General features: G+C 37.5%; 1 protein-coding gene across 1 annotated transcript; it reads left to right on the top strand.

Annotated features, from left to right (window-relative positions):
* The first annotated feature begins 232 nt into the window (after positions 1-232).
* FCRL1 (Fc receptor like 1) lies at positions 233-13,263 on the top strand. Its single transcript, XM_036015906.1, has 7 exons — positions 233-431; positions 4,729-4,749; positions 6,979-7,248; positions 8,298-8,585; positions 8,750-9,028; positions 10,709-10,736; positions 11,678-13,263. Exons 1-7 carry the CDS (start codon positions 401-403, stop codon positions 11,844-11,846), a joined length of 1,086 nt encoding a protein of 361 aa, XP_035871799.1. The 5' UTR covers positions 233-400; the 3' UTR covers positions 11,847-13,263.
* Positions 13,264-24,802: the final 11,539 nt, after the last annotated feature.

The raw sequence follows: 24,802 nt of genomic DNA on the forward strand, positions 1-24,802 counted from the left end.
TACGTATCAAAGGTGAAAACATGCAACTTTAATTGCTAGAAGACGGTAACCTGATACACATCATCAAAATCAGAAACTATCTTTAGGAAACTTCCTTTGAGATGCCTGAGTTCTTAGGGAAGGACTTGATATATTAATTTGTGTTATCTTTAAATTATGGAAATTAAATTGAACTATGAAAAGAAGTATCTTTTAACTTCTCAGCCTCTACAAGAAAGAAAATACAAATTGGCCATTAGAGGGCTCTTGTTCTTTCTTCTATTTCTGTAAACTTGTGCTTCAGGGTGACTTCTAATCCTTACTTCCTCAAACCTCTTAAAAACCACTGCCTCTTTATTCTGAGGTAAATTATTTTTTTGATGAGAGAGCATCTTGAGTTATAGTCCCTGACCTTGTCCTCATGCTGCTGAAGCTCTTGCTGTTGATCTGTGGTGAGTACAACAACTCAAAACAGAGTATGGGATTCTATCACACTGGGGTTCTAACTCTTGAAGAGCTGTGGGACTTCTGAGGACTAATTTTTTGACTTGGCTATGCTCAGGGATGCTCAGCTTTCTACTTTCAGCTGGGGGCTCGGAGTTAGGCAGAAAGTGGTAGATACAGGAAAACCAGAATTTTAATAAATATATTATTTTATTTTTTATCTCATAGGATATGTTCACCATCTGTCTTTCTATTTTTAATTTCTGATTGTGTTTTTGCTGTAATATTTTTAAGAACCACAAAGATAATTTGTACAACAAATTGGTCTTTTAGTTCTTTGTCCTTCCTACTATCAACATTGTTTTTCTTTATTTTTTCATGATATCCCATTCCCACCATCGAATCCTAGAACATTACCTACAACTTTCCTATTTCCATGTTTTCAGCATCACCCTCCAGACAAACACACACATTTAAAACAATTTATCCCCAGCTCATGTTCTCTAATGATCCATCTCCAACATGTATTCAACTGCCCAGGATTACTTTTTCCATTGTCAATTACTACTCTCTACATCCTTACTTCTCACAGTAATTGGCTTAGATTCTGTAGTCCATCACAATACTCCTTTGGCTACACCTTCATCTCTCTTCCCCCACAATGCTCTCCTGATTAACACACTTTTGTTATGCTTCACACCTGTGCCTAAGCAGCTTAATGTGATTTTAAACAGAAGGCACAATCCTGCTGACTTATTTTCCTTTTAATGTAGAACAATCAATAATCAGCCATGCCAGGCAATCCTCCTACACTTTCATAACCAGTGTTCTCCCATTCTTGATAACTACTGTTTTATACCTTCTCCTTTTTCGTAAATTTCTCCTTTGTTATTCCTAATTTATAATTCTGATTCATATTTCACTGAAAAAATAAAATCACTCAGAAGAAACTTTCCTCATTCTACTGCTATATCTATTGACTCAGACTCCTCTATATTTATGTACTCTGCTTTTTCTCCCCCTAGTATCAATATATTGTTCCTCATCCTATCAAAGACAGGACTCTCCACTTGTGCATTGGGCGCCAAATTCTTTTTATTTCTCAAAAATTTTGCTCCATCATCAAAAAGTTTCTCCATCTGTGTCATTCTCATAAGTATGTAGGCATCCTATAATATATTTTATCCTAAAATAATAAAAATGTGACCTGATTGTTTCCTCCATTTGCTCCACCATTCTTCTTTCTTTTATTTCATATCATTTTATACTTTTAAAAAATTATTTTTAGCTCATATTACAGTAAATTTCACTTTTTGGATACAACATCTACAATTTTTTACAAAGTTTTTGTGTCATGTGACCACCAGCACAATCAAAACACAGAACATTGTCATCATTTCAATTGATCTGGATATTATTATGTTAAGTGAAAAAAAAAACAGGCAGTGAAAGACAAATACCATATGATCTCACTTATATATGGAATCTAATGAACAAAATAAACTAATGAACAAAATAGAAACAGAGGCATGAATACATAAAATTGACTGATAGCTAGCTGTCAGAGGGAAGGTGAAAGAAAAAAAAACTTGATGAAAGAAGGTGAAGGGATTAGTCAAAAAACAAAAATGTGTAACCCATACACAGAGACAACAGTGTGGTGACAGCCAGAGACAAGTCGGGATGAGGGTGACAGGTAGGTAGACAAAGGTGGGGGTGAGTGAGGACATTTGTTACTGTGTAAACAATAAAAATAAAGAAAAACAATTTCCTTACGCCCTCCCTTTATAGTCAAGACTCCCTCATTTCTAACTCCTGGATACTGCTAAACTGTTCTAGGTTTTTAAACTTCTGTATTCTTTCTTAAACTCACTTAAATAAATGTTTAATTCCCCGCACACCATTAAAACTGCTCTTGCTTATATCACCAACCACTTCTATGTTGCCCCATCAGGATTAGTTTACAGTTCTCATTTCATTTGACCTTTCAGGAGTATCTAACACAGTTGATCACTCCCTCTTCTGGATATATATTTTAAATTAGATCCTTGAATACTATATTCTTTTGGTTTTATTTCTAACTCAATACCTGCTTATTTACTGATCTCAAAGTGTTTCACTTTCTTAAGGTTGCTCCCTAGGTTTCTCTTTTTAGTTCATACTTGCTTCCCAAATTATACAATTTGGTCATTATACATGTCACTTTAAGCTTAACATACTTAAAATCAAGCTTATTTCTCCAAATTTGACATTTCATTTGAACACCATGTATTCAATTGCCATTCAGTTGTCTAATAGGCTTCTTAAACCCAACATATCTGAGCAGATCCTTTGGTCTTCCAAGTGCACTCCAATACAAAACTTAACCTATTTATCCCCATGACTTCTCCCTTTTTGTAAATGTCACCATGATTTTTCCAGTTGCTATTGACAAAAATCTAGGAGTTACACTTAACTCCTGTTTTTCTTTTATACTCTATGTCTGATCTGTAAGTAGTTTGTATTATACTTTCAAAATTTATTTTTTAAATTATTTTATTGTTGTTCAAGTAATTTATACTGAAATTTGGCCTCTTCACAGCTTAAGTTGAGCCTTGATCATCCTCACTCTTTCAGATTAAACTTTCACTATGTTCTCCTGCTTCTCTTGTATGTCTTCAGTCTATTATTCTCACAGTGTATGAGTGATTTCACAAATGTAAATTAAGTCAGAACTGTCCATAGCTCCCCATAATATCTAGAACAAATTCCCAAGCTATTACCAGGTCCAGAAATCCCTCTATGACAGGCTCCTGCTTACTTCTTATATACCAATATTAACCACTGTCAGTCCACTTAGTTTCAGATGCACTGGTCTTCTTATTCTTCCTTGTATTGTATAAGATATGCCTTCTTAAATTCTTTGCAACTACTGTTTGTCTACTGGAAATGATCATTCCCAAACATTCAGTAGGCATTCTCTATAATTTCATTCATGTTTCTACTCAGTTGGCATCTATCTAAATAGTCAAGGCCATGAAAAGATAATCAGTAACTTATTGCTATTATTTATTTTTCTTATGGCTCTGACCTGTCACTAAATCATACCATATATTTATTTTTAACTCAGTCTCTTCCATTATAATGTAAATTTATTGAGAGAAAAGGCTACCATTTATTTTTACCACTGTAACGCAAGTCCCTAGCATATATTATTTTTGTACAGATGAATAAAGAAAATGTAATTTTATGTTAGCCTGTATTAATTATCTTCCTTTACTTCTGTAACAAATTACTGAAATAAGCATTTAACCTAGAAAATGAGGCATCTCAAGTTAAACGTGGACTTCAATAGATAATAATAAGATAATATTTATTGAATGTAAATCAATTCTAGGTACTGGGCACTTTTCTAAGCATTTTATAGATATCAACTTATTCAATTCTCACAAAACTCTGTAAAGAAAGCCTGATATTATCTACCTTTTATATAAAAGGAATTAAAATCATAGAGAAATGAAACATTTCTCTCAGGATAATACAACTTGTAAGAGGAAGAGCCAAGATTCAAATCTGTGCCACCTGGCTGCAGAACCTGTATTTTCCACAGAATTTACAGTTCTTAGTAATTATTGTGTCTTGAACAAGAGCCTTTCCACTATATTTTTCTGACTATTGCTACCATGAGTCAGGGTGAATAAGCTGGGTCATCCAGGCCTTTGAGAGTAGGGGATGAAAATGAGGGACTTGTAGAAGGGAACTGCTAAGTAGTTATAAAATAAAGAAGTTATTGGCCCTGGCTACTGTAGCTCAGTGGATTAAGCACGGGCTTCAAACCAAAGTGTCGCAGGTTCGATTCCCAGTCAGGGTACATGCCTGGGTAGCAGAGCATGACCCCCAGCAACCTCACATTGAGGTCTCTCTCTCTCTCTCTCTCTCCCTCCCTTCCCTCTCTGAAAAAAATAAATAAATAAAATCTTTTTTTAAAGAAAGAAATGTTTAAAAAAAGAGAAGTTATTGGAAATTGCTTTATAATTGTAAAATGGATTATGGTTTGCTTTATGGGCAGGTGTTTTGTGGGTGATGTGGGATGTGAGAAAATAAATGCAGGGAAAAAATAAAAATGGGAGAAAGGAAGGGGAAAATAGGGAGGACAGGAGAAAAATACAGAAGAAAAGAGAAAGCATAAAGGAGAAAGGGAGGGAAAGATGTGGGAGAGATACCAGGCAATTAAGGTCATTATTGGGAAAGCTCTTTGGAAATTTAAACTTTGCATATGTTAAAGATCTGCTGCCCTGTACTGATCTTTGCTAAATTCTCTTCCAGTTCCACTTTGCAAACCAACCGGTGAGTTGCACTTCCCTTTCTTCTTCACAGTATGTTTGGTATCTTGACACGAGACCAAAACTGGAAGTCTGACAATGACTGTCTGACATCCGGTGACAGCTATTTATGTGTATAAATAACAGTGGCTCCTTTGGGGGCCAAGGCTTCTTGTGTTCACATAGTCTCTACACCAGATACTTGCCTGCTCAGCGAGGGAACAGGTGTTGGTCTGACTTTTTTAAGACCACAGTATCTTTGTTCTGGGAAGTCCCAGCTTAGGGAGGAAGTTGCTGTTTACACAAAGAAGATGTGGGTATGAAAGACCAATGTTAGAAGACTTTATGCTCTCCCAGCATCATGGGCTCCAAGACCCCTGTTTTTCCTAGCTGGGTGCTCCACCAAGAGTGATGGAGAAAATGTCAAAGTCACACATCCATGGAGAACAACATTACAGTCAATCCTTGGGTCACGTGCAAAACAATATAGTGCTGCTGATTCTTTTCAATTTTTAGCTCTGCTACCACCATAGTTACACAGTGTAGTTACTCTCTTAGAATCTGATTTATGCAAACTTACTTCATTGTTGTGATCCTCATTTAAAGTTTTTTTTTTAACCAGCTGATGAGAGGAGGCAATTTCCCCTCAGAAAAAAATATTTCACTAAAGTGTGTCTAACCTAATATGGGTCAGAACTCTTTTTTTGTACATAAAATACTAAACACATAATTAAAAATGGTTATCCTGTCACATCAAAAAACTCAGGCTGCATGTGCATCCAGGTAACACAGGATTAGAAATTCCTATTATAACAGATATTCAAAACCAACCCTACCTCTTGATTACTCACCTATGTTTGTCCAAGTCTGAATCGTGCCTTGTTTTAATGCCTTTTGCTCTCTAAGTGTATGCATGTGCCTAACCCTAGCTTAGGCAGAAATCCAAAGTTACATCCAAGATGACAAAAGAAAAATCCTTCCACCAATAATTTACCAGGTGGTCTCTATGTCTGAGAATTATTTTAAATAATCTCTGAACTATAAAACTGAGCTCTAAACCTTGCAAATATCTCTGATGACCTACTTCATCCTCAACCCAACTTCATTCAGAAAAGTTGGCTAAAGGTGACTAGATGCCTTTTTTCTTTTCCTTTTCTGCTCAGACCCTAAAATTCTACTGCTCCTCACTCCTCTGGGGACTACAATTTTCCAAGGAGAGAATGTTACTCATGTGCAGGGCATTCCACACTCCAGCACAGGGAAAATATTCTACTACTATTCTAGAATTATTTTTTTTAAGTTTCAGGGAAAGCAGCCAATAGGAAGCACTGTAGATATTAAACCACAAATAACCTCTCAGTGATCTAGAACACTTGGTATTTTAATGTGGTGAATTAAAAAGACACAGCAGCACTGGCTATTTATATATTTGTTTATTCAACCCTCAAAGTTGCTGCTATTTGGGAAATTTTAAGAATTTTCCTAAGAAAAGCCCCTTTCTTTCTTTACCATAAAGAGATGACGTGAAAGCAGAATACAACTATAACCATGTTTAATTCATCCAGAAATAAAAGACCCCAAGACCAATAAAGGATATATCCCTGAGGTTTAAGATATGGATTAAATTTTCTCTTTATAAACATGGCTGCTAAAGAAGTTTCCGAGCACAGACTGTGTAGATGTGTGGTTCCAGAACATTTCCAGGGAAGTATTGTGCATGGAGAGAATCAGTAAAGAAGGCATTGAGTTTCTATAAGTCTTTATCAGATTGACTGATCCTCCAGGTTGCATATTCTGTCTTTGAAAGAGATAGTCAGAGATGTTAGGGCAAAAGCAATAGAATAAAATAACCAGTGTGGCTTACAACAAGGATGAATGAGATATATTCACTTTTCCTAAACCTTCAAGCTCCATCTTCTCTAATGCCAACTATAGTAACAGTTGTCAATATTCTTGCACTAACTCCAAAAATGATGTTCTTAGTTCATGGATAGAAACTTCAGTGAGTAAGAATCAAGTCAAAGTAAGTATTGATTTGTGGTGAGCAGTGATGTTACAGGGGCAGGATGTGTTGGGAATGAGCAGCTGGCAAAGGAAAGTCCATGGTTCACGTGTGGTTGGTGATGTGAGTGTTGTCTATGTGTCCAGTTGGCTGGTTATCAATCTTGTTTAAAAAGCTGAGAATACAAAGTGACTCCTACCAGGAACTCTAAACCTTATTGCCCTGAAATATTTGTTTAATTCTTCTCTCTAGTGCTGCTTTTGACAGCCAGCCCTTCTTGGCCCATAGAGGGTAACTCAATGACCCTGACTTGTAAGACCCAATACCCTCCAGAGAAGTTAGGTGTCCAGCTCCAGTTCTGCTTCTTCAAAGATGGCTATATCCTGGGGCTGAGCTGGAACAACTCTACGGAGCTCCAGATCACTGCTGTGAGGAGGGAAGATTCAGGGTCCTACTGGTGTGAAGCACAGACAGCTGGAACTAAAGTAATAAGGAGCAAGAGTATCCAGATACACGTGCAGAGTGAGTGCCAGTGGGGCCCTTTGCTGGGGTGGGCTTAAGGAGGGCATAAGCCTGTGCTTTCCTGACTCGTGCAGTCAGGAAAGTTCTGCTCCTGCAGAAATAGGTGTTCCACTTGAACTTGCCTCTATCAGAGTTCTTAAGAAATCTTCCCTCATCCTTGTTATTCCCATTCAAACAAGCAGAATAATATTTAGAAAACCCTTACGGCATGTCTTCACTCTCCTGGTGAGTGTGGGGAAAATATTTGCATAATACATATCCCTGATTACAAGTAGCTGATGCTCAATCAACACTTTAAATAACTAAGGTGAAATATATGGTGGTGTTGTGTATATATATGGTTAACTAGACAAAAATGCAAAGAAGAGAGAAATATAACTGAGGTGGTAAAAGAAGGCTTTCTGAAATAGGCTATTGGAAAAGGCCTATGAAAGAAAGGTTTGGATCTGGTTTTTAAAGATAATAAAGGGGGCATTTTGTGATTCTAAACCATGATATTTGAACTCAGGATTGATGATTCTGATATCCTCTTTCATTCTCGGACAAAGATGTATCCATTGTGCCATAAAGCAAATTTTCTCCAGAAACCTGTGCTTTCCCAGGTTTGCTCAAAACTCAACATTAGCGAAGGTGGAACACACACGCAAAACCTAGAAAGCAAGCCCTGTTCTAGTACCATGTTGGAATATCTCTCAAACCCAGGAAGTTTGATTTGCAACCTGGAATTTTAATAACTATGCTTTTGTGTCTTGTAAAAGGAGTGTTTGAGATATCAGGGTTTTGGGAAAGTCCATTGTCATAGGGAGGGAGGCAATGCTGCACCCTCCATGGTAATGTTATGGTGCCTTTCTTATCCTGCCACTATCAAACCAAATAATGCCAATTCTTAGTCAGCAGAAACATCAGCCCCTTCCCCCACATTTCGCTATTAACCTACATAAATTATTGACTTTATCCAAGACCTTTTCTTTCTGGATGGCCACAACTACTCTCTGTCCTTAGAACTCTTCCTACTCACAGCTCTCATATGTCATTTTGTGTTTGTGCAGGAATCCCTGTCTATAATGTGAGCTTGGAGACACAGCCTCCAGGGGGATACGTGACGGAGGGAGAAAAGCTGGTTCTTGTCTGCTTGGTCCCTGAGGGAACAGGAGACATCACTTTCCTCTGGTACAAAGGGGCTCTGGGTTTAAACCTGGAATCGAAGACACAGCGCTCACTAACAGCAAAGTTTGAGATTCCTATGGTGAGGGAAAGTGATGCTGAGAAATATTACTGTGCAGCTGACAATGGCTATGGTCCCAGTCTGAGTGGGCTAGTGAGCATCACTGTCAGAAGTAAGTTCCACTAACCTTCAGTTCAATTATTAGGTCACAAATTGGGCTCCATGTTCCCTTTTGGCATCCTGACAAAATTGAATGAGGCTCAGCCCCTGTGGGAAGAGATTATGAATTTGTTATATTATCAGAGACCCTCTCAGACATTGCATTATCTCTGTCAGTTCCAGTGTCTCGCCCTGTTCTCACCCTCAGGGCTTCTGGGGCCCAGAAGGTGGTGGGGGATATAATAGAACTTCACTGTGAAGCATGGAGAGGATCTCCCCCAATCTTGTACCAGTTTTATCATGAGAATGTCACCATGGGGAACAGCACAGCCCCCTTTGGAGGAGGAGCATCCTTCAACTTCTCTCTGACTGCAGAACATTTTGGAAACTATTTCTGTGAGGCCAACAATGGCCTGGGGACCCAATGCAGTGAAGTGGTGACACTCAACATCACAGGTACGGAACAGCCTTAGTCAATGTCTTTTTTTCCACAGCCTGGGAGAGTTTTGCTGACTTCATAGTGCTTCTGCTGCTGCATAACCAAGGATTGGGTTTTAGTGGGTGGCACTGTCCTAGGAGATGTATCTGAGGGGGATGGAGGATATAATAACCAAGTGCATCTCTTCTTTTATCATTTGTGAAAGGCTGCAGGACTTTGGATAAAGAAGTTTTGCTACCCACTCTCACTGCAAAGAGCAGACCTTGGCCACAATGCATATTCAAGGTGTCTGCTCTCTAAATCAAAGCCCTTCTCATTGGCAGCTCATGCACACGTTTCTCTCCTCAGTGTCTACAAAGAACAGAAAAAACATTACTTCAGTAATCTTTCAGGGGTTGCCTGGAATCCTTGTTCTCACTGCCATGGTCCTATTATTTTTCTGTTGGCTCAAGATAAAAATAGGTTAGTATATATAGAGATTGTTATGTTGTTACTGTGACCTTTGTTTTCAATGACAATGGCTAAGTTTGTGATGCATATACTATAAGGATAATGGGAGAAAGAAGGGGGAGGGTCATCAAGGAACAGGGACTAACCCAAAGGGGGCTATGATTGGGAGTGGGGGGTGGGGGTGGGTAGGGCAGAGGAAAGTAGTGACAGGAAAATGGAGACAACTGCACTTGAACAACAATAAAAGAAAAAAGAGAGAAAGTGAATATATTCTGTTAATTACAATGCCTACAGATTTGCTTACAAGACTTAGCATGCGAATGACACATATTAAAGTAATGCAATGTTGTTAGTAATCTTTTCTATCCCCTTTGTGTTCTCAGTTAAGGTTCAGCTGATATCTAGTGCCCCTGTGATTTATTTTTTATATAAAAATGTAATTATTTAAATAATTAATCAGCTACTGGAAGAGAAATACAGTGAGCAGTTCAAGCAATACTGACCATCTCATAGCTAAAGTCAATGCATCAATTCCTATTCACCTTAGAATACAGTCACATGATTCCCCCACTCTGAAATGCTTGTCTATGCATCCATACATTCTACTCATTGCTGTATCTTTTCCACTTTTTGGCCTAAATGTCATTCTTTTCCAACAGGGTTTACTTGGCCACACAGCCTATAATTCTTTTTCATTGTTCTTCATCAAAGCACCAAGTTATTTAGTTTCACATTTTATAACAGCTGGTAATTAGATATTTATTTTTATGTTTAATCTTGGTTTCTTGTTATCCATTAATCAAGTTGGAGATGGGGCAAGAGAAGATAATGTGAGATTCTTATTTAAATCATGTGATTTTTCTGCATCTTTGTGCACCTCACCCCATCTATGATGTGGTTGAGTCAGTGTTTGTTTCTGAGGAGTATTGTCATGATAGGATTAGGTGGTGTGACTGTAAAACCAGAAACAAAAAATATAGCAGGTATAAGGTTCAGAAGCTTGAGCCCAAGTCTTAACTTTGATATTTACTGTCATTTGGAAGCTTATTTAATTTTTCTAGACCTGAGTGTCTTCATCTGCAAAATAAAGAATTTGCTTGAATGACTGCCAGTATGTCCTTTGGGCATACAGTGATACCTTGTGACAGGCACACTGGCATGAAAAACACTCCTTGCACAAGAGCTACATAAAAACACTAAGAAAGAGTTCTTCCATTGACATGTGTGCTCATTTGTTTGATTTGCAGGAAAAAATTCAGCCAGGGATCCATGCAGGTGAGGCTTCTGCTTTCTCTGTTTGCACTGATAGTGTAGAAAATAGATTTAAATAACTAATTGTCCCCTCTCAAGAGCTTTTTTCCTATTTTTGTTATATCCAAAACATTCACTCCATAGTTCTCTCATTGATAACTGAATATTCAGTTGCTATTCCTCTTCTTTTATATGTTGACTAATTAATTCAAATCCTTTCATCATTCTTCCTAACTTACTCTTTCACTAAATTTGAATAAGAAAAGTATGTTACTTTGACCCATTTTATGCATTTATTCAATCAATTAACCAATATCTGAAGGTCTGTAAGTCATTCTATTGAGTGCTGAAAGGCACGAAAATACATAAAAATCTGAAGTGGTGAAGTATTGTAGAATAGTTAAGGTATATACACACTTCTGTAACACAAGCTAGAGAGTAATAAACATACTAACATTTTTATTATAATTTTTAGAAGTTTTAGAAGAGGAAAAGCCTTTTGAATACTTCAATCTGGAGATATCAATGTTTATTTGATATATTTTTATAGTGTGTTCTTGTTTATGTCAACAAAAATGTTGTTCTGCTTAGCAATCTGTTTTCCATCTTTAGTTAATCAGTATTTCTTCATTTAATATGTACTGAGCACCTATAAAATGAATGTCACTGTTTCAGGTGTGGGCAACACCACAGTGAGCCAGTCAGATAAGGACCTTTCATTCATGGAATATATACCCTAGTGGTACTCTGGGCATATTCAGCTCTTATTCAGCCCATGTATAGGTCTAGGGCTTATACCATACAACTATATTGATTGCTGATTTTCTCAGAAATTACTATTCTACAATATTAGGATTTTTCTAGCAGGTTTCTCTCATTCAGTGTCTTAGTCATAATCCCAGATAATAATCTGAGACATCTAAAATGCTATACCAGATGGATAATATGTGTTTCTGTGTTTTCAGGAGCCTTTCCAGCCCTGAACCCCAAGGATCCCCATATGTCAACTCAACTGCCACAGAGCAACTACAGCCTATATATGAAAATGGTGAGGTTTCCCAAATGACCTGGACAAAAGTAGATAGAGTGACTTGGGAAAGAGAGAACTGGGTGATGTCTAATAGTCAAACCTGACCCTGCTGTGCTCCAGCCTCCTCTTCAAATAGATGAATCCCTTTTCTTCATGGCTGTGATAAGTGGTATGTATGAGCATGTTAAATTTCAAGAAGAAGGGATTGTGTCATGATGCCTCCCTGTTTCTCTTTCAGTAAATGTTGTAAGTGGAGATGAGGTTTATTCTTTGGTGTACTATATGCAACAAGAACAGCAATTAACAGCAGGTAAGACTTGAGGAAGTGAATTTGTCTCTCACTTTTGTCTTTCCTGGATCCAAGAAGTGGTTATGTACAGCAGTGTTGTCCCTGGTTGCTGCTTCTAACTTTGGAGTTAACTGTTGTGCCTATATGAAGACTGGACTTTGTTCTGGAACCTGCCTCAAGTAGAGCCCATTGCTAATGCTAACTTGGCCTGACTGTGGAATGTATATCTTACATTGTAGTCAGGCTTCCACCTGTCCTCTTTGAGTAACCCTATGTACTCCCTACAACACCCCAACACAACTGCCTAGTTGTTACTGTTATCCTACCTAGTATATGGTGGGCCCACACATGCTGAAAGGTATAAATGGTAGGATGAACTTACCATTCTACCTCCAGCATGCTAATTTTTCTCTGCATAATAAGGGAATTGTGTATGTGATAGGCAGAAAAGACAAAAATATTACTGGGAATAAGTCAATAGGAAATAGGAGAGGAAAAAACCTTTATTATCACTGATTTACTGAAAGATGGTAAGTGTAAGCAGAATATCATAGTATGTACCTTTTTCTCCACAGTAGAATCCCTGAAGATACATACTGAGGGGAAGGTGAGTTAGAATCCCTATTGTTCTGACACCCATGCTCCTTCTTTCTTCTGGGGCCTGGTTCTCATACTTTTAAAATTATGGCCACTATGAAAAAAACAAAAGATCCCATGGCCTATCTTCCTTATCTTCTCATACAGTAGGGGTAAAAACATTTAATTATACCAGCAAAGTGTCACTGTAGGAGAAAATTTGGGATGCTTACATATACATATCTTTTAGCCATGAACATATGAATGATTGGGATTAAACTGTAATATATACCTGGTATAAAAATTCTATTTAGAAGTCTTTACAGTTAAATACTCTTGAGCCATACATACATAAATTTATGCTGTAAGATTAACCAAGCAATAGAAATCCAAATGGATAAGCTAAACAATGATTTTTGTCATTAAAATCAGTAATTTACAAACTTTGAATAGTTCATGACATCACTGATGATACAAAAATGTTTTTATAAAATAAAGGAATTCTAATTCTGCATGTGTGCAAGGACATAGGTGCTTTGTAATTTTGTCTAGTGTAGTGTGACAGTCAAATGTCTCTGTACCGTGTTCAAGTCCTTGATAAACTCCAGTCCAGTGTGATGCTAAATTAAGTGTATGAATACACAATTCTGACATTTTTTTAAATGATAGCCAATGGAATTGCCAATGGCCCATAAGAATGAGAAAAGACTTTGCATGTTTGCATTAGTTTGCAGCTCATTAGCAGCACCTTTGTAGCCCCCCAGTAAAGTGCAGACTCTCTGAAAATGCCTGCTTAGGGCCAAAGACTTTCAAGAACTTCTAATTCATATGCTGCATGGCACACCATGATAAGATCATTTATGCTGATCAGGAAGTAAAACTGGTGAGAGGCATGTTCTACTCATCTTCCCTGCTCTGGCCCTATCCCTGTGCCTTTGCTTCTAGGACTCTTCAGTCATTTATTCTGGACTGAATAAAGCAAGACTTATAGATGTAAACTATGAAGATGCTATGTAAAGTTATGGAAGACTCTGCTCTTTGAAACCATTTATGAACTGTGCCTCAGAACTAGTATGTTCTTGAAAGATCCTGGAGAATAAGCTTTCCAGTAAATTCATGCAGGTGCTTCCCTCCTCAAGACTATTTCTACATCTACTTTAAAATGAAGTTGACTTAATTCCTGAAGAGACCATCCAGGAGAATCAACATGAATGTGGGAGTGGAAAGGACTCTGTTACCAGAACCTGATTCTTAGTGGTTCTTTTAGGCATAGGTCAAATTGTTCTTTAACATCTTTTTCTAAGGTGAACAGGACAGGAAAAAAAGAACTTAGGATCTTGGTGTAGAGGGACAGTGAATAAAACCCTTTTGTTTAGAGTGAAAGAAACCCTCAAGTTTATAGTGCACAAAACCTAACATTAGTGATTTCATGGGACTGTTACATATAGAGAGCTGTATGTATATAATTTTGTCCAAGTGCTTTTTCTGCTCAGACAGTACTGATCTCCAGCCCTACAACTTACATTAATTATCCTGTTTCTCCATAAAATATATTATTTGTAACATTTGGAGTCACAGCTACCAAATTAGAATTAAAACAAAGTTATAACCATGGCTAGTGTAGCTCAGTTGTTTGAAGCATTGTCCCATACACTGAAAGTTTGTAGGTTCAATCTACAGTCAGTTCACATACCCTGGTTGCAGGTTGGTCCCTGTGGGGTGTATTCAGGAGGCAACCAATTAATGTTTCTCTTACATTGATGTCTCTCTCTCTCTTCTTCATTTCCTTGGGTCAGAATTAAAAAAAAAAAACAGTTTCATAAGGCATTATTGGAATTATACTCAATTTTATTTTTTATGCACCAGCCAATCTAGATTTATAAAGAAATAATATTTGTGTTACCACAGCCAATGTTCTGCATTTGTTGCAGCCTCTAGAAGCTTTATGAATGAAATTTCCCTTTTTATTTACAAGTGCTTTGAAAACTTGATAATATGATTTGAAGTTTCTATTTGAAATTAATCAATTGCTAATTCTTATAAGTTAAAGCGATTTGAAGCATAAAATATAAAAGTTAAAGTCTTCCCTTATAATCTAACATCAGAAGTGATATATACAGTTCAAAATTAAGCATTGTTAAACTGACAATAACCAGAGGGGAGGTGGGAGGAGATAATGGGGGGAAAGGGGTAAGGGTTTTCAGGAACCTGTATAAAGGACACATGGACAAAACCAAAAGGGGGTGGGATCAAGGGTGGGAAGTGGGTATGGTTGGGTGTGGGGAATAGTGGGGGGGGGGAATGGAGACAAGTGTACTTCAACATCAACAACAAAAAAAGAAAAAATAAAAATAAACAAGCATTGTTGAAATCACAGATCTGTAGATTTTTCTGCTTTTTAAATAAACTTATAATTATTTTTCTGTTTGTACAAACATTTATACATACATGTAAATATATATTTAGAAATATACCTATTCAAAAATGTCATGAAGTATTTTTAAATTTATTTTTCATTTATAATTGTCCCACATTTTTCCTCATTGCTCTCCCCTACCCCATCCCCCACAACTCCCACAGTCAATCCACCCCATAGTCTGTGCCCATAAATCCTCTATTCATGTTCCTTTGCTTGCCCCTTTCCTTCTTTCCTCCATTATCTCTGCCCACCCCTCTGGCCACTGTCAGTTTGTTCTTTATTTCCAAGTTTCTGGTTCTATTTTGCTCATTTGCTTGTTTTTTTTAATTAGGTTCCACTTTTAGGTGAGATCATATGGTATTAGTCTTTCACCACCTGGCATATTTCACTTAACATAATGCTCACAATTTCCATCCATGCTTAGTCAAGGGTAAGAATTCCTTCTTTCTTTCTGCTGGTGCTACCTTTTATTTCTTTAGGCAAACATATCAATGAACAAGTAGGATAAATGTAAAGAAGAAAATCCTGTGATAAATTCAGAAGCACCATCTGCTTCTTAATTTGGTCAGTTTTCTTAGATGATGTTATCCTACTTATCTCTCTAAAATTAAGGGAAATTGCTTTAATTTCTTCTTCATTCCTCAAAATCCAGAGCATCCCATTCAGTGATGTTTCAACCAGTTTTATATATTTATCAATTTTTAATTTTCTGCAATCATTTTTTCTCTTTTTAATTTTGTATTATTAAGTATATTTTAACATTTTATTATAATGTTAGAGTTCTCCCATTTTCCCCTTTGATCCCCTCCACCCAGTACCCCTTTTTCCTCCCACAGTGTTCCCCTTAGTTCATGTCCAAGGATCATATATATGAGTTCTTTGGCTTTTCCACATACTATTCTCAACAACCCCTGTCTATTATGTATCCACCAACTATGCTTCTTATTCCCTGTACCATTTCCCCCATTCTCCTGCCATGTCCTACCCACTAACAACCCTTTATATGATCTTCATCTTTATGACATTGCTCCTGTTATAGTTGCTTACCCAGTTTGTTTTTGGTTATTTTTTTACACTCCATTGTAGGTAGTTGTGAGTTTTTGTCATTTTACTCCTCATAGTTTTGATCTTCTACTTTTTCTTAGTTTAGAACCTTTAACATTTTATACTACAAGGAATTGGTAATGATGAAATCCTTTAGTTTTACCTTGTCTTGGAAGCAATTTATCTGACCTTCAGTTCTAAATGATAGCTTTGATGGATAGAGTAATCTTGGATATAGGTCCTTATCATCTCTTTGAATACTTCCTACCATTATCTTCTTGTCTGCAAGGTTTCTTTTGAGAAATCAGATGATAGTCTTATGGGAACTCCTTTTTAGGCAACTCTCTCCTTTCTTCTTCCTCCTTTTAAGATTCTCTCTCATGTCCTATCCCTTACTTTCACTATTCCTCCTCTATCAAAGCTTGTACAAGCACTCTGCTTTCTAAAGTCAGTTCACATTCTTTTTCCCTTCTAATAAGAGACTTATATGTTTTTGACATTTAATAAAATGTGACTAGATAGGTGAACTAAGAGTAATTGTACTTCTTCAAAGGATATCCTATTTGTTCACTACTTGTTAGCACTGTTAATAGAATACTCTCCTATTGTCTTATTCCATTTCACCCTCACCCTATCCTTGTCCTGGATTTCTGTGTCCCTCAAAATCTATTTTGTATTCACTTTTATAACTTGTGGGAGGTATCTTTCCAAGGACTGATTATAATAATTCCTTATTTGGCATTTCCCAGAAACATACCAATAAGAGTGGCACAATCCTAGAGTTTTGATATTTCTATGGGAAAGTTTCTAATCTCTAGAGCTCATACAAACAGAAGATTTCTTGTCATCTCTGTCTGCTGGTGGTTGCATCTTTTACCCACCAAATCACTCATTTATGGAAATTGTTCTAATGATCCAGATTTTATGCAGGGGCCTAAAATTATTATCTTCTGTAGGACCAAGGTTTTGTTTCATAATTCCACATGGATTTTAAATACTAAGATAATAAGAATTATTTTGATTTTTGTCGATTTAATCTTAATTGTATTTTTCCATTACCATTTAATCCTCTAGCAATCACCACACTGTTCTCCATGGCCATGAGTCCTTTTTCTTCAATCCTTCCATCCTCTAACCTACCCCATCCTTTAGCTGTCATTCTGCACTCATCTAGGAGTCTTTCTCCATTGTCCTTGTTCAGTTTGTTCATTCAATTCCACATATAAGTGGTTATGTGGTATTTGTCTTTCTCTGACTGGCTTATTTCACTTAGCAAAATGGTCTCCAGGTCCATTCATACTGTTGCAAAAGGTAAAATTTTATTTTTATGGCCCAGTAATATTCCATTGTATATATGTCCCATAGTCATTTTATCTACTCATCTACTGATGGACACTTGGACTGCCTGCTATCTTGGTGATTGTAAATAATGCTGCAATGAACACAGGGGTGCTTATGTTCTTTCAAATGTGTTTTTGGGTTCCTTTGGTTATATTTCCAGAAGTAGAATTGCTGGGTCAAAAGGCAGATGTATTTTTCATTTTTGAGATATCTCCATACTACCTTCCACAGTGGCTGTACCAGTCTGCATTCCCACCAATAGTGCATAAGGGTTCTGCTTTCTCCTCATCCTCATTGGGACTTGTTGTTTATTGATCTATTGATGGTTGCCATTTGACAGCTGTGAGGTGGTATCACATTGTGGTTTTAATTTGCATTTATCTGGTGATTAGTGACATTGAGCATCTTTTCATATGTCTATTAGTCATCTGTATGTCCTCTTTGGTGAGTGTCTATTCAGATCATTTACCCATTTAACATTATATAATGTCCTTCTTTGTCTCTTACTTTTAAAGTCTACTTTTTCAAGTGTAAGTACTGATATCCAGCATTTTCTTCTTTTCTGTTTTCAAGAAATATCTTCTTTCTGTCCCATTACTTTGAGTCTGTGTGTATCTTTCAATCTGAGATGGGTCTCTTGGAAACACCATATATATAGATATAGGTCTTTTTTTCTTATCTATTCAGCTACTGTATGTATTTTGGTTGGAGATTTTAAGTCATCTACATTTAATGTAATTATTGATAGTTCTGTGTTTAGTGCCATTCATTTTTAGACTGTTTTCCTGTTCTGTTTTTTTTTCTTTCATTTTTTCTCCTTCTTCTCTTACAGCAAACCCTTTAACATTTGTTGCAGTACTGATTTGGTGCTATCAAAATCCTTTAGCTTTTTTATGTCTGGGAAGCTCCTTATTTCTCCTTCAATTTTAAATGACAGCCTTTCTGGGTAAAGTAGCCTTGGTTGTAGGTCTTTACTTTCCATCACCTTGAATATTTCATGCCACTCCCTTCTGGGTTGAAATGTTTCCGTTGTGTAATCAGATTACAGCATAATCGGTGCTCCTTTGTAGGTAACTTGTAAATGTGCCCTGTGATATTTGAATAATTGATGAATGGTCTCAGACTCAGTACTAGAACCAAGTTTGAACTGTATCACTCTGGTAAAAACCACTTGTTACCTGGAGACTCATTGTGGACCTATCTAGTGCAACTCCAATACCACAAGAGGCTCTTTCAGTAACTGAGCCTCACAGGCAACCAGAAGTTGGAGGCAGGTGAAGACAAATTTCAGAGTACTTTAATACTTTTGATGAACTGCTCCTGGCCTTGTGCTGGTAAAAGTCAACCTTGATACGTATCATGGTCTTTCCCACACACTCCTTGGACAGCAGTGAAAGCCACAAACTGGATCCCTTGTATCTTTAAACAGATTGCCCAGGGACAGTCACAGGCAGCATCTAACTTTGGCCTGTACAAGAGTCCCTACCTAAAGGTCCAGAAAAAACACACTCTGGTGGCCAGCTACAGACCACATCAGAGCAGAATTCAGTAAGCTCCACAAAAGCACATACAAAGGAAGATCTTGGCAGGTACCAGACTAAGGCAAATTTTGCTTTATGTGGTGAACATCTGCACCACAGTTCTCATGCCATGGTCTGGTTTGAACTAGCCTTGGAGTTGATCGCATACACAAAAGGAACAATGACTATCAAAATTCAATTACAACAGGAAGGCTGCATAACCCACATGAGGGATATTCCTAGAGCATCCAGCTCAGTTGATTAAGGAGAATGTGCCACTTTATTTCATCATCTATTTTGAATGAGAGTCTTGTTGGATAAAGTGGTCTTGGTTGAAGGTCCTAGTTTTTCATTATCTGTAAAATTAATGCCAATCCCTCCTGGCTTGTAGTGTTTCTGTTAAGAAATCTGCTTATAGCCATATTGGACCTCCCTTGTATGTTACTTGCTGTTTATTCCTTGCTGCCTTTAAAATTCTCTCTTTAACATTTGGCATTTTAATTATGATGTGTCTTGGAATAGGCCCCTTTTAGTTCACCTTGATTGGGACCCTCCATGATTGTTGAACTTGTGTGACTTTTCCCCTCACCAAATTAGGGAATTTTCTGTTATTATTTTTTCAAGTAGGTTTTCTTTTCTTTTTTGTTTTTTAATTGAAGATGAAGTCTTTTTAAAATTAAATTTGGCATTTCTTTTTTTTTTCCTTTTTTTTAGATTTTATTTGTTTATTTTTAGAGAGGGAAGGGAGGGAGAAAGAGAGAGAGAGAGAAACATCAATGTGTGGTTGCTGAGGGCCATGGCCGGCAACCCAGGCATGTGCCCTGACTGGGAATTGAACTTATGATGCTTTGGTTCGCAGCTTGCACTCAATCCACTGAGCTGCAATCCACCAGCCAGGACCTCAAGTAGGTTTTCTATCTCTTGCTCCTATTCTTCTCCCTCTGATATTCCTATTATGCAAATGATATTACATTTCTTGTCCTGAAGCTCACTTTAACTATCCTCATTCTTTTTTAGTCTTTTTTCATTGTGTTACTCTGCCTGGGTATTTCTTTCTATCTTGCCTTCAGCCCACTGATTCAGTCCTCTGCTTCATCTAGCCTGATTGTAATTTCTTCTAGTGTATTTTTTTTTATTTCAGATATTGAATTCTTCATTTCTTCGTTGTTATTCTTCATAGTTTCTATTTCATTTTTTATGCTGCTGCAGATACCATTAACTTCCTTGTAGTTCTCACTGAGTTCCTTGAGCATCCTTGCAACCATTTTTTTTTTAATTCTATGTCTGATAAATTGCTTGGCTAAATTTCATTCAGTACTTTGTTCTGAAGGTTCTTCCATTTCTTTTGATTGTGGGTTCTTTCTTTGTCTCTCAATTTTAGGTGTGTCTTTTTGTTTGTTTCTGTATCTCAGGATGATCTGCTTTGCCTGCCTGTCTTTGTGGGTTGGGCTTCTCTAATAAGAGTTATGTGTGACTCAGTGGTGCAGTCCCTTTTATCTGTGATCTGGATGCTCTAGCATTGTTCTTTATTCAGTTTGTGTGGGCTCTCTTGTTGTATGTGGGCCTTGCTTGTTGGTGGTTATTTCATTGGTGGTTTCTCCCCTCCAACAGGCTGACTGGCAGTCACAACTCCAACCACATCTTGTATGCTGTTTAAAAGGCATTGCTTAACATACCAATATTAACACAAAATAAACTCATGCCAGAAAAGAAAAAAGAAGAAAACAACCACCAACAAAAAACCCTACCACATCATCAATATCAACAGAAATTTAGCAAAGACTAATAAAGGTGGAAAGAGATTAAGACTATTTTAAGATAAGAATAAGGATATATGATATGACTAAAAGCATAAAAAATTTTTGAGTGGGACATGGTAGGAGAAATAATAAGAGTAAGGAATCGAAATGAGGTAAAGAAAGGGAAAGAATAAAATTTAAAAGGCAAGTAAAACAGGGAAGTGTGATAGCAAAAATTGAGTGAGAAATAGGAAGAGTATACTATGAGGTTTGAAGTAAAACCAAAAAGATATTGATTGAATCTATGAAAAAAAAAACTGTAGAAAAACCATGGCAATGTCAATACAGGAGCTGAACAAAGATTAATAGAAGTGGAAAAGTAGTATGAATATTATACAAAAAAGAAAAGTGAATGTGAGATGTCAACCATAAAGAAAAATGATTTTGGGGGGTGGGGGAGGAAAACTAAGAGTAAGGAATAGAATTCAGGTAAGAAGGGCAATTAAAAATTAGAATAAAGTTCCTAACTCAACTGATCAATGGCAAGAAGAACGCAAAATAGGATAAGATGAAGGGAGAGTATCCTATAGGATTTAAAGTATAAACAAATAGTGAACAAAAAGGAATACCATTGGAGAAGAACAATAATAAGTATGATATCCTCACCTAACTAGCCATAATTTATAAAGGTGGAAAGGAAATAAGACTATTTTAAGAGGAAATAAGAATGTGAGCTGAAGTAAGGAAGGAAGAATGCTTTTACAAGGAGACATGGAGGAGAGATAGAGTAAGAAATAGGAACATGGACTAGTTGGGAAGAAATAAAGTTTAAAACAACATTAAGAAATGTCAGGAAGGAGGGAAAATGGAATAAGATCAGAAAAAGGTGCTATGTGGGATTTGAAATAACAATAATATGAAAAATATATGTAATCTTAATAAAAACAATTAAAAAAATAAAAGACCAAGAGTAGTGAGTTAATTGGAATACAACTGAAGGAAAAGAAGAAATATTAAACAGCTATGTGAAAGGAAAGAAAAGAAGAAAGAAAGAAAAAACATGCAATTTCTGAGGAAAAGTGAGGTGAAATTCATCTCAGCTCTTGGCTTTTGCCTTCTGACTTCTTTATGGATCTATCTCTGGTTTTTTTTTTTTTTTTTTTTTTTTTAATCAGCTCAAGGTCCTGGGTTGGGTGATCCAAGTTCTGGCAACACTGCCTGTATCTCCATCACCTGTCTCTAAAAGGGACTTTTGTGATCAAGAAAGTGGGCCTCTGCATCTCCCCATGAAAGATGCTATCCAGTCTTCTGGGAAAATTCTGAGCTTGTGTTCCCCATGCCCTTACATCTTCTGTCTTAGTCTGCCTCAGTTTAATCCCAATAATGTATAGTTTCTAATTACATAACTGTCTGTATCACATGGGATGGGAAGACAATGTGTGTATAGTGTCAGCTCTCTCCTGCTTGGTATAGACAGCAGTTCTATGTGTGAGCTGAGGCTGGGCAGTGCCCTGAATTGCCCTTGTTGCACCATGTTCTGTACTTCTTGCTTTGATGGCCTCAGTGAAATAGGGCCCTAGAACTCATATACTTTGTCTCCCTGTGAGTTCGAAGTGAGCCATTTAAGGCATTTCTCTTAGTGCCTTTCTTTTGCAGAAATGTCCCCTGCAGGATTGTTAAGCCTGCCCAGCCAGTTTTGCTGATCTTTCCCCACCCCTGCAGGAGATGGAGGCTGGGTGTTACCTACCCTTCCTGGGGGTTCTGTCAAGGAAAAGGGCTCAGTATAGCACTAAATAATCTAGGGACACAGTCCCCAGCCCACTGCCCTCACAGCATACAGTGACTTTCATGCTCCGCTCTACATAGCTGCACCAGGCTGGGGCCAACAATTCACATTGCTTTGCCCCTTTTTGATCAATCTTCCCAGATCTACTGAGAGGGAGCAAATCACACCTATAATCCTTTTTCATTGTTGGCAAGGCAGCTGCACATGTAGGGTTTCTGCCTAGCATGCCTCAGCTCCCCTTTAATAATGTGTCCCTGGGAGCTCTCACTGAAGCACTGAGTCACTGCCTGCTTTTCTGTACACACCACCTCTCCAAAAAGTCAAGAGTCTATCGTGGCCATGGCTAGCTATGGCCCACTTCCTCCACAAAATGTGGGTACAGATAGTATCTTTCTCACTCTCTGGCATTCTCCTGTTTGGCCTTTGCTGCTGCATGGTTGTGCCCCTCCCTAGCTCTGTGTGTGTGTGTGTGTGTGTGTGTGTGTGTGTGTGTAGTGTGGTTCTCTCCGAAGACTTTGTGTATCCAAGTTAGTCTTGGCCCAGGGGCTGAGGATTCCCTGCTGTGGGAGAGGATGGTGCTGCTAAGCTGCTATTTCTGACCAGGTTCTCCATGGATATAGGCACCACGGCTGCAGGCAACATAGATGCTGGCACTGTGGATGCTGGTGCCATATGCAAGGATTTTCCCTGTCCATCTATAAAACCTCTTTACTGATCACTTTGAAGCATCTTCTGTGTTCTTTGTCTTCCAAACTTAATATCAACTAAGATTCCATTGACTGCTCACTTTATTTTTTGGAAGATCAGCTAAGTGTTTCAGTTGGGTGCAAGAGCAAGTGGACTCAGCTCCCATCTACTTGGCTGTCATCATCCATCCTTTTTATAGTACAATTTATTAATTTCCAGAAATTCACTGGGGCCCTGTATTGTCAAATAGCATGACAGGAATTCATACAGATTAAGAAACCCTAAAAGCTGTTGGCCATTATCTCCCTGGCAGATATAAATATGGAGATGCTCCAAAGATCACATTTCTAAAAGAATTACTTAGATATTTTTTCTAGGCAGTCAGAGAAGAGCAGAAGTAAGTTTTTATTTTAGACAGCAATCTTTAGGAGACTGAAGTTTTACAAAGATCAAATTTCTTTTTTCATTAAGAGGAGTATAAGTTTTTTCACTATCAGAAGTTATTACAAACCTAATACAAAGAATGAATCTCTATTCCTGTGGTAGGAAATAATGGTGAATCCTGTGTTGCAATTTCAGGGGAAACAAAGGCACAAAATGACTTAGTGATGTTCTTGATACATATCTCAGCAGTATCTGCCACAGAGAGTATTCCTCCTTACCTCCATGTGTAAAAATATCTCCTGGTATGAAATCTGGGCTTTTAGTGGACAGTAGGCTCTTAGAAGCTCCCCAGGATATAATACAATTTACTTTGAAACCTCTATTTTTTTAATTATATGTGTGTGGGTTTTTAAAAAATGTGGATGGGTTATGACTTCCCAGGCAGAGTGGTCTAAATAACTAAGGGAAATTATATACCATGGTTATGGACCATACTAACCCTTAATAATATCACACACAGCAGCTTACTGTAGATATTTTCCTGGCAGTTGAACATTGGTGGTTGGTGGCAAAAGAATAACCAAGAACCAAGATCCAGGTTATATTTCTGGTTTGCAGCCTTAATTTACTTTCAAAGGATTTTGCTCGCTCTTCTAACATATGTTAATAACAACTCTTTACCAATTCGCAAAGATATAATCCCCAGACAGAAGACACATTTATTCATTCACTCAGCGATGGATAAATGTTACATAATTTTAAATGAATAACCAAACAGATAAAAATAAGAGAAATTTACCTACTACAGATTTATAAAAAGGTAATTGAAAACAGTGTTAAGCATAAAAATTGGCATTGCAGAGGGAATACAGCAGAAGAATGATTGGAAGTCACACTGACCTCCTCCCAGGGCCATTCTGAATTTGCAAGGCAGTTGTGGAGAAACCACCCAGAATAACAACTGAGCAATAGCCAGAGAGTAGTTGTATAACTTTGTACAGACAGGAGAACAAGCTTCAGCACAACCTGTCTGGTAAAGAGTGCAGTAGAGACTTGAGAGGGCTGGCTAAGAACCCACAGGTGGCAGCACATGAGGGTAATTAAGTGGTGGTTAGGTCCCCCTGAGAAGAATGGGATCTAAACCCTAAGCTAGGATTCCCAGCCTAGAGCACCAGAGCACAAAAAGTACACAGATAACAACCAGCAGTGAAAAGCAGCAGGGCTGCAGAGATAGATGTCTGGAGATGCAGGAGTCATTTAAAGAGCCAAATCACA

Source organism: Phyllostomus discolor, chromosome 14 (genome assembly GCF_004126475.2).
Source record: "Phyllostomus discolor isolate MPI-MPIP mPhyDis1 chromosome 14, mPhyDis1.pri.v3, whole genome shotgun sequence".
Lineage (NCBI taxonomy): Eukaryota > Metazoa > Chordata > Mammalia > Chiroptera > Phyllostomidae > Phyllostomus > Phyllostomus discolor.